Source organism: Drosophila hydei, unplaced genomic scaffold (genome assembly GCF_003285905.1).
Source record: "Drosophila hydei strain 15085-1641.00,03,60 unplaced genomic scaffold, DhydRS2 tig00000001-arrow-pilon, whole genome shotgun sequence".
Taxonomy (NCBI): domain Eukaryota; kingdom Metazoa; phylum Arthropoda; class Insecta; order Diptera; family Drosophilidae; genus Drosophila; species Drosophila hydei.
Window position 1 is genome coordinate 11,660,270 of NW_022045643.1, and position 11,245 is coordinate 11,671,514.

Consider the following 11,245-nt stretch of genomic DNA (forward strand, 5'->3'; position numbering starts at 1 on the left):
TTTGTACCATTAGCCTTTGTATTTCGGCTGCGTCGCGTATATCACATTTCCGTTTGTTAGCATTTTTCTACATTGTATATTCACATACCGACTCGCACGAGTGTATTCATGTACGAATATGAATAGCAAGAAGTTTTCTGCTCAACTTGATAGCCCCAAACACAAACCCAACCTGAGCCCCTGCCACGAAACTGAAGCCCTTCCCAATACAACTTGCATGCAAAAAAATCCCATTGTAAATTTTGATGCGAGCGACAAGGGTTTCCCCCACTCTCTCTCTCTCCTCCTCACTGTCCTGGTTGTTGTTGTGTTGATTTGAAGGCAACTCACGCCTTCCGCAGTTGCCTTCGATTGTCAATATTTTCCACACGTCTACACAAAAGGTAGACTAAACTATGCTCACTGATTTCTTTCTCCGCGCAAGGCATTAACGCTAGTCGCATGATGATTTATAAAGGTATGCCAATTTGGACTGGCTAATTTGCTGGGTCTTCATTTGGTACTGTCTCGAGTCTGTTCGTTTGCGATTAAAAGTTCTTTTTTATTTAGCAGAATGAATACATATTGTTTTCTTAATCTGTCAAATAGAATCAGCGCCTTTGGCCAATTAGTTTTCAGAGGCATTCATGAAAACATTTTGCAGCGACTTTTCCCGAAACTGTGCAACTAACTGAACTGTGAAATTGTTTGCCAACTAGATGTAAAAATAGAGAAGCGACGCACTCGGCCCAGATAAGAGCGCCAACTTGTTTGCTTAATAAATAAACTTTATATTCATAACTGAAAAAGTTTTGCGGTGTCGGACGCTTAAGCGGCGTGAGGCACGAGGCATGCGGCATGCGGCATGCGGCAGGCAGCAGCGCAGCGAAACAAATGTGCCCGCTAATTTGCGTGGCAAAAAGTTTTCGTTTGGCGCCCTCAAATGTATGCTATGGTATTCGGTTGGCTGTGGCGTGCAGCATTCGGAGGCGCCACAAACAGAGCGCGACGGCATTTCCGCTGACTGAGTTAGCTGGCTGAGTGCAAGCCGCACAACATAAATTATGCGAGCATCTTCCGCATCAGCTGCTCCGCGCTATCTGCACCGCGGCCGCTAATCACGAAAGTTTTCGGCAATGCGTTTCTGCTACCTTCAATTGCCACTCGTGAAACTTTGGCGCTGCCTGCGACGCAGCGGAGCGAGCGAGAGGCAAAAGGGTTAGGCAGAGTTGGCGAAAGTCTCAGAATTCAAAGTTTCTGCAGCACTGATTAACGAGACATAATTATTTTCGCATTAAGCGGCGGCTAATAGGCCGTGTAATACCAAAGTTTGTTTTTGCCCTTAGATCAGCTCATCAGACCTTCGAAAAGGAGAAAAAAGAGAGACACTCGAAGATAATGAAAGTGCATTCAGGTGGCAAAAGTCGGAGACAGGTCGAGTGCTAACATTTTTCCATTATCCGATGTGCCACATTCTTTGCCAGCATAAAAACCAATTTAAATCAACATCATACGAACTGACGATACTCTACGCTATGTCTATAGGACTGACAGAAGGTTTATGTGATTATACCTTGCTATACATAACATTTATAATATTTGATGATATTGTGAAGAAGGTGAAACTCAAATAAAATAATACGAACATTCAATACTCTACACTCACGTTTGTGAATAACTAGATGCGACACATCTGGATATAAAATACTGTTAAAATATCCCAATTTTATGCATAAGGTATATGGCCTGTTGGCGCAATTCGTCACAGACTCTTTTGGAGAGTATCAATATTCCAGGGCCGTGGTAGAAGGCTGCTTGGAAAAATGCAACTTTGGAGCGCCTGCAGCGAAATGTCTGCTGTTCTATGGTTGGCCAACGCAGCCAGTGTCTGCCTTGATGAGAAAACTGTTCTGAAGCGGAGGGTTAAAAGCTGAAATCGTTTCGAGCTGAGCCAGTGACAGCCACGGCCACAGCCACAGCCACAGCCACAGCCACAGCTACAGCTACAGCCACAGCCTGACAGCTTCACAACGGAAAGTGTGATTATATTTTCATTTTCAATTTTTTACGGCCAATTAATTTGGCAATTGACGCTTCGCTGGGCGTCTGCGACGGCCCAGATATACGTACATACACATAGCTGCGGAGTGGGTCTCGCCTCTCGTTGTTGCAAATTGAGTTGTGTGGCAAGAATAAGAAAAGTCTATTATAGTGACAGCAAACAACTGCCTGCCAGCTATGCATTGTCTGCCCCGAACATAATATGAAAGTGCTTTTGTGGGCGGCTTTTGTTGGGGGCGTCCTAATCACCCCTCTCCTTTCCAGCAATGCCATGCAATTTGCATTAAGAACGGCCATTCAAAATTAGAAAATCCTCTCGGTTGCAAGTGTTATTGCCAATGGCAAATGGCAGCAGTTGAGGTAAGGCTGGTGAAACGTCAGACGGGTTTTTAATGCACATATGCATCACTTGCATAGCTTTATTTAGGGATTACACAAGAAAGAAATTATTATATATAATTATTACATTTCGGAGACATCAGAAAACGAATTAATTCAGGTCACTAGAGCGGTCAGTCGGCCGGGGAAAGGTATGGCACTTGGTTTCCTCCTTAGTTCTCGCTAACAATCAGCACATCATGCAGTTGCACGTTGGGCAGGTCCAGCAGCAGCTGCTCGTTTTCAATTCGTCGATCCAGCGGAAAGCCCAGAGGACGGTTGTCCACAATGGAAGCCATGCTAATGCCCATAACGCCATCCAGGCGCTTCATGCGAACGGGAAGCTCGAGTTGCAGACGCTCGACGGGCGAGACAATCGCAAGCAACTGCATGGGCAGGCCCTCGGGGCGACCACGAGGCAACAGCAAGCGCTGAGGGAAGCTGCCATTCTCGCCAACCAGATCACTTATTATCAGCTGGTCCTGTTCACCGCGCAGTGCAGTCATCACACGACGGTAGATCTCGCTGTAGGGCGTGGCATCACGTGTGGTCCAGGCAATGTTCGTGGAGCGGTACTGAATGCGATTGCGGCCAGTCTGCAGTTGGGTATTGATGGCATCTAGAAGCACAAAGTCGGAGCGACGCTGCTCCAGGGGCAGCTCACGGCCATTAGCATCCTGACGAGGTCCCAAAAACAGGCGAATGATCACATCACGTGGGCTCTTAGCGCTTATGTCCATGTCGATGGTGAAGGGCTTGTTGTTCAGACGGCGTTGTCGCACCACCACTTGTGATTGCTGAGGCTGATCAACCAGGCTGGTCACATCAATGTCGCCGTCCTCGATGAAAGTGCGCAGCTTGTCGACGCGCAGATCGTTAATGACAACATCCTGCAAGTCCAGGATTCCACGATTATAGACGCCCAACTGCTGTTCGCGTATTTCATCCACAATGCCTATTATTCTGCGCAGTGTGTACTGCAGCACGCGGTCACCCATGCTGATGCCCAGTCCAGAGCGATCCATGCGAACAGTCGCATCCTGAAGCAGCTCACGCAATATGCGCAGGATTCCTATATCTCCTATGCGACCAATAAGAACATCGCCAATTAGACGCTCCAGGCGCAGCTGCTCGTCAATCTGCTTCATGGTAGATCTACCGACGTTGCCGTTGCTAATCTCGCTGATCACACGGCCAATCACCTGTTGCAGCCGACCCTCAATGACATTGATTTGCTCAAGCAGAACTCGATTGCGACGGGAGTCCAAGCGCCTGTCGTTCAAGCGGACAGCATAACGCTGAGAAATGTCTTGGTTGGGCTTGTTCAGGCGGGAATTGTCGATTAGCTGATATTCGTCATTGACCATTCGCATGGCAATACGTTCCTGGTTCAGGCGTGCCAACAACTGGCGCAGGGTCTGCAGCAGCATTTCACTTCGACGAGTCGTGGACTCATCCAAGGTGTTGGCCAAGCTGCGTCGGTAGCGGTGTCCCTGCTCCATGTTCAGTTTTTGTTCCTGGTCTTTGCGCTGGCGATTGCGACGCAGCATCTCAACGATCTCATCATCGCTGAGCTCACTTAGACGATTGTCGCTGCGGATTAGACGCATAATGTCCTCAACTTTCATTGTATCCTCGCCATCAACGCGACGACCCTCTGCAATTGTGTTAACACGACGCGGACTTGTGTTGTCCGTGGACTGACTAATGCGACGTCTATTGATATGGACCAATCGCTCGTCATCACGGCGCACGGTTTGGAGGTTGTCAGTTGCACTGCGCATGCTTTCGTCCTGACGGTCAACACGCATGAAGCGTTCCTGTTGCTTGCGACGCAGCATCTCGCTGATGTCATCATTGCTTATCTGGCCCAGACGGCTGCCACTGCGTATCGACTGCATAACGTCATCATTCCTCCAGGCATCAACGTCATCAACGCGACGGCCCTCGCTTAGTCGATCGCCACGTACAATGCCCATGAAGCGTTCTTGTTGGGTTTGTTCTTTGCGCTGACGGTTGCGACGCACCATCTCAATGATCTCCTCATCGCTCATTTCTTTCAGGCGGTTATCACTGCGTATCAACTGCAAAATGTCTTCATCCCGAATGGCATCAACGTCACCAACACGACGACCCTCGCTCAGGCGATCGCCACGTACAATGCCCATGAAGCGGCCCTGTAGCGTTTGCTCCTTAAGCTGACGGTTGCGGCGCACCATCTCCAAGATCTCCTCATCGCCCAATTGATTCAGACGGTTATCACTGCGCATCAGCTGAATAATGTCCTCATCATTTATGGTACCCACACTGCGGCCTACTCCAATCGGGCTAACTCGACGCGGCGAGATGGTATCGGTTGTTTGACCCAGGCGACGTCTATTGATGTGCACCAGGCGCTCATCATTACGAGGAACGGATTGCAAGTTATCAGTAAGGTCTTGCATGTTATCTTCATTTAAGATTCTGCGGTTGCCAGTCATTTCCTGATCCACACGGCGGCCCTCACTTAGCCGTTCACCACGCACAATGCCCCTCAAGCGCCACTGCTGCTGCTCATCCTCAGGTTCGTTGCGGTTCAAGTTCTGGCGACGACGACCAACATGCAACAAGCGATCGCTGCGAACATCCACTGTGGGCAATTCGTTGACGTCACTGGTCATGGAGCGTTCTCCCCAGTTACCGCTCAACACGCGTCTAATTCCTTGACCTATGTTACGCAGCAGAGGAACACGAGTGCCATGCAATTGAGTTTCGAATTGTACCTCTTCATCATCATCATCGTCACGGCGCATTGAGCTCGAAACACGCTCGCGCTGGTTGTCATAGATGTCCTCGTCTTCGTTTTGCTGTTGGGGCACACGGCGGCGGTTAATTCCCAGCAGACGATCGTTATTGATATCGTAGTAGTCTTGGCGATTTCCCTCCCCTTCCAATTCTATTTCCCTTTCCAAGTAGTTGTTGGTCAGTTGGCGGGCATTCGAGCTCTCCTCAAGGAGCGCCAGTTCTTGGATTAGACCTTGCATAAAATTGCGCATGCCGATGTCTTCAGTTAGCAGTGAAATGCCCTGATCCTGCTGAGTGCCCTGCAGGGGCAACACCACACGATTTTGGATCTGCTGCCACATCTGCTGCTTTCGAAGGGCCAGCTGCATGTGCAGATCGCGCCAAGGCATTACCATACGCATCACGGGATTCATCTGACGGATACGTTGGCCTAGTCCGACGACATCTACGAAAGAGGGTCGTGGGCTGTTCTCAATCTCCGCTTGTATACGCTGCACGCGCTCCAGTGTCTGCTGGTCTAGATACAGCTCGGGCAATATCTCCTGCACAGCAGGAATGATTAATGATTGGGTGTCCTCGCGATCGCGGATGGCTAGTGTTAGGGCATTGATCAGCAGCACGGGATTAACGTTACGTCTCAGATAGACAACATTACGCTGCAGTGTCTCAAAGTCGATGGCGCGCACCAGCAGGCGATAGACGCCACGCAGCTGCTGAACATGCTCCACATTGCGAATGCTGTAGACCTCGTGCTCATCTAGGAGACGGCGCTGACGATCCATATCGATCACACGCTGCATTTCATTATCAATTCCACCACGATAGTATCCTGGATCGATGATAAGGCCCTGGTCCTGCTTTATAAGATCATCCTGCTGCAATGGCTGCTGAACACGTTGCACAATGTCCAGAAGAAACTTTTGGCGTTGCAAGTCCTCCCTGGACATGCGCTCGACGCGCTGATCAACTGCAAAATAATTAAGATCATTTGGAATTAAGGCTTTACCCCAGCTGGCAACTTACCACTGCCAATGTTCCTCTGATAGTCACGCTGGACAATGCGACCAGCGGACACTGTGCCGAGCACACAGACTGCTAGCACAAGAAACTTATTCATCTTGTAAGTAGCTACTTCCTTGCAAACCAGAAGACGACTGCATTTTCAGCTGGTCTCCACGGCGAATTTATACCCATTCTTATCGCCCAGGCTAGGCCTACGTAAATGATTTCAGCATTCGATCTGAACTGGCAACCAAATGTTTATCAGTTCAATCCCAAAGTACATTATGCAATTACTTATAGACAGGTCTTCTGGCTGGTTCGAAATCGAAGTCAAAGGCCAACAGATTGCATACTGGCTGCACGGACACTGCATTCGCTGGGTTGATTGGTTGCTGATGCAGATAACGGGTCACACGAAGATGCTGCTTAATTAGTCCGTCGACCCCTTGTTTGCTGCCTTTGTTTGAGCGTTAATAGCTCGAATTTTGCTACCATGCAGGCTGCAAGTTATCTGCACAAGCTTCGAATGAACCGACTGGCATATTATGTATGAAAACAAAGCACATGATGTGTACATATATTGCTGTTTTAGGCCTCCTCTTTAGATCATAACTCTTTTGTTCAGATTAATAGATTGGAACGTAGCAGGTGTGTGTCATACTCGTACAACTGTAACATTGTTGAGCTCTATATAATTAGTTAGTATACAACTTACCAAATTGCTTAATCAAAAATGAAGGTAAATAGTAACTTACCCGTAAAATTTCTAATATATAGCTGTTCACGATTAGCCACGCCCCTAATGTAACAGTCAAATATTGGACTTGTAAATTTGTTATGATTACAACAGGGTATACAAGATAGTTACAACATAGTCTCTCCCAAATTGCCTCACTCCTAGTCGTTGTCGATCTGTAGTGGATCTTAACAGTAACTCCCGTGCCAAATTTTAAGCTTCAAGTTCTAAAACTGTGGAAGATTAACTTATTTGCCATTCCACCAACAAGCATAGATATATATGTATGTATATAATATATATATTTTTTTGATTGTTTACGAGTCTTAAGTGTTTGTTAGAGAGGGATACCAACGAGTACATATTAGCTTCAATATCAGCAATTTGTTTACGTTTATACGGACGGACGTGCGAACATCAAGATGGATTATGCACAAACCCAATATACTCTTTTCATTTCGTGAATTAGTATAAAAATAAAAATGTATTTACTATTGCATGCTAAAATGAAAAACTTAAATACGCATCATATTAACAGTTGTGTCATTTTTAATTTCACGATCTGTTGGTGCTTTGAATAGGGATGTGCGATGATTCGACTTGGTTTTAAGATATCGATATATGAAGAAACGATATCGATTTCTATACGCCCAGCTTTCGATACATATCACTGCTCGCTATTGCTAATCTTTTATGTGAGTCTCTTAAAAGTTCAAAATATGTATTCTTGAGATAACATATATAATTGAGAAGAGTGCAATTTAAGCTCTTCACAACTGTATAACTTACACCTAAAGCAGCTAAAAAATTTGTGCATACATTTTTCAATGCGCTACGTTCAATACATAACAGTGTAGCTAGTAGCATCTGAGCAGCTGTAACGCGGGCAGCAGTGGGGTCGTAGCCATTGTTGTGATTGGGACAACCAAGTGATTGGCGATTGTGAAAGGATTCTGTCAGCTCTGAAGGGGCGATTGCAATTTTTCTATTCACATTTAAATTGGCAATTCGTTTGGCCGTGGCTTTTGTGTGTTGACAGTCATTTTTTGCTACTTTTTGGATGCGCTGCGTTGCGACAATTTGCAACGTGCCTGGCATGCAACGGAAGTGAACGCGCTACGTGGGTGCCACATTGCTGGGACTAAACTGTTGGCATTGTTGCTGCTGCTGTTGCTGTCTTTTCTAATGTAATTGCAATTGTTTGCCGAGCAGCCAAATGGTCAGCAACTTTGATTTGGCCTCTGCCGTTGCACTTTTTCAACTTTTTGCAGCAAGAAGCTGAAGGCTCAGCATTTTTATGCATGCCAGGCGCACTTGTGCGCCATTAATTGCTTCTTTATGCTCAGCTGCTGCTGCTGGTGCTGATGCTGGTGTTGTTGGTGCTGTTGCTTCAGCTGCATGTTCAGCAATTATGCAGCGACAATTTTGCATTAATTGCTCCTTTGTACTGCTGGCCAGCAGTCCACTCCTGCATGTCGACTGACTGCTGTGTGGGCGGCGTACCTACTGCAGAAAAAAACTAACTAAAAAGGAGCCTGGCATTGTTGGCGAATGCATTTGCAGCTCCTCTCTCGCTGAATGCCGCTGCTCAGTGCTCGGTTTAATTGCTGACAGGCTCATTTGTTGGAGCACAGGGTCCAGGCATAACTTTTGTACACAGTCATCCTGTCCATGGTCAATTGCATTAATGCAGTCTGACAGCTCTTTATCTGGCACCCAATTGAAACTTTTTTGTTATTGAAAATATAAATTGTGAAACAAAATGTCATTTATTCTGTATGGTAATTTCGTATTGTTATTGTTTTTATTTGTACTCGATGTGGCATGAACAACGTGAATTCAAATTTTAACGCTAAGACCATACTATATTCCAGTTTCAATATAAGACATTGTTATCTATGATTCCACTTTAAGCTTCGCACTCTGTAGTAGCCCCACAGCCATTCGATAAGCTGTGCGTATCCTTCACACTGAAGTGGGAATGTCAAGGCATCAGTATCTTTGCCTGTCGTCATCCTTGCCAGCCTTCTGCCAAGCAAATGAGGTATAAGCCGGTTGGAGAGGGGCAGCGGTGGTTGGTTTCGTTTCACTGCTGCGTCTCGCCTTGACTTAAATGCGATTTAATGCCTTTTTTGTTTGTCTTCCATGCGTCGGATATCCGTTGACGCAGTGGGCGTGATAAACCACAGTAGCAGAGCAGAAGAAGAAGATGCCGGAGCAGCCTTGTCTGACTGCTTTATCCTCCTCCCTAAGCCGTTGTGCGTTCCTCGACTGGGTCGCTAATTTGCTTGGCGTTTTTTATGTCTCATCTTCGCCTTGGCGTCTTAATCTTATATCCTTTTTTGGCTGGCTTGGCACTTAAAAAATGTAGTCCTTTGTTGGGCCGATAAAACTGCTTACAAATGCTTAAAAAATTAAAATTTATTACACGCGATTATGTGGCACACAGGCAGCAGCTGCCTGGAAAGAAAAAGCTTAGAAGTCAAGTCCCTACAGCCCCATTCCTCCCAAATAATAAGAGATGCAAATGGAGTGCCATCTTTTTCGGTTCGCCATATTTCCGGCCAATGGACATTGCCCAATTGATTCATGGCCCCACAATATCCTCTGCGTAATGGGCCATGGCCGAGGCTACCTTAAAGCGCCAACTTCAGCAAAATAATAACAAGGAGCAAAAAATAAATATAAATATACTACTTCATAGTAATAATGAAGCGCCAGGGCAAAAGAAAAGTGCCGCAGCAACGCATGGCAAAAAGAAAATATTTCTTTTTATCGAAACGGATGTGAGTGTGCCAGGAATGAAATAGCAGAAGAAAAAATGAGAAAGGGCGAAGAGCGAAGGGCGACGGGCGACGGGCGAGGGGCGAAGGGCGAAGAGCAAAGAGTAAGGGCGACGTCGTTCCAAATAAATAAAACAAAAATTTGTACTACAGTGTGGGCTGTATAGGAGGGGAAGATATCTGAGCTACTACTCCCAGTGCGGCCTTTGTCACCTCTTCATTCCCGCCCACAGAGTGCCGGCTGGTTCTCCTCTCCTCCTTCCATGCCCAGCAACCGCATAGAGCAAATCAAACAACTTTCATTTCACACGTTTTCCGTTTGTCCTTTGCGCGCTCCACTCGCAGTTTTTGTTTGCCTTGAAACAAGTGACTTGAGAGAATGAAATTGAAAGAGCTCTTAAAGTGTGAGTAGTGTGTGTGCTTGTGTGTGTGCTTTGGTATTGGCCTTTGGGTTGAGTGCACGTGTCCTGCGCGTGTCTGCTAGTTTTGATAGCTATTGACTTCTGCAGAGGGCTGTAAGTAGTTGACCCGTTAAATTTTGATAATTGATTTGCCAGCCATTGTTGTCTCTGCCGGTAGACCTGGTGCAGAATCCGTAAACATCTTATGCGAACGGAAAAAGCAATATTGTTTCCATTCTTTCAATAGCTTATAATCCAAGGCAAGAGAATGTTGCATACAACCAGGCTAAGCCTCACCAACTGTTAACTAATTATTTACTTGACTATAGCTATTGCTATATCACTTAATTACCAGATCTTTGCTGCTCGGCTACAGCTTGACAAGCACATTCAAGAAATGCCCTCATCTGGCTTCCGGTCTGCTCTCGTTGGGGCTTGAGGCTGTGGGGCTTATTGTCCTGAGCGCCTTGTGGGCTGGCTGACAACTTCATTGGGCAAATATTTTTGTAGTATTTGGTAGTGTCTCGCACAAGTGATTTGCACTGTGACTGCGACTCGGCTCTGGCATTTGGGCCGAGGTGAGGTCAAATACAAATAGAGAGGGACTGTCTTTATTGCCGGGTCTCTGGGTCTCGGACCAGGACACTATAAAAACGACCTTGCGGCAACAAAAGGCAGCCAGACGTGAGCTCTCATTCGCTTTTGCTCTGTCTCTTTGAGTGTGTGTCTGTGTGTGTGTGTGTGTGTGTGTGTGTGACTGTGCAGACAATCAGCGCAGGACTTTTGGCAGCCGGGTTGAGGTTGTCAGCCTGAGGGTGGGGGCTGCATTGGTTGGGGGGTTTCGCTCTTTGGGCAGACGTCGCGCGTTCGCTTTCTTATCAGTACTTTGGCTGCGCTGCAGCGTGGCATTTGTGTGAGTTTTATGTGCGGCTTTTGAGCTGGTTATGATGCTGTCGCAATTGCCACACAGCGCACTGTCCCTGCCACCCCGTGGCCAGCAACTGCGGGCTGCTTCTTTGTTTTCGTTCTCAGCTGAAAAGGTGTCAATTGTTTTTTAGCCGAGCTCGCTTGCTCGCCACGCCTCATCGCAACTTACAGTCGGTTGCATAAACAAGTGGGCG

The 11,245-nt window shown here is 46.8% G+C and overlaps 1 protein-coding gene across 1 annotated transcript; it reads right to left on the bottom strand.

The window, feature by feature from the left end:
* Positions 1-2,462: 2,462 nt before the first annotated feature.
* Positions 2,463-6,155, bottom strand: LOC111600944 (fat-body protein 1). The gene has a single exon (XM_023317314.2). The coding sequence runs from the start codon at positions 6,147-6,149 to the stop codon at positions 2,592-2,594; it is 3,558 nt and encodes a 1,185-aa protein (XP_023173082.2). The 5' UTR covers positions 6,150-6,155; the 3' UTR covers positions 2,463-2,591.
* Positions 6,156-11,245: the final 5,090 nt, after the last annotated feature.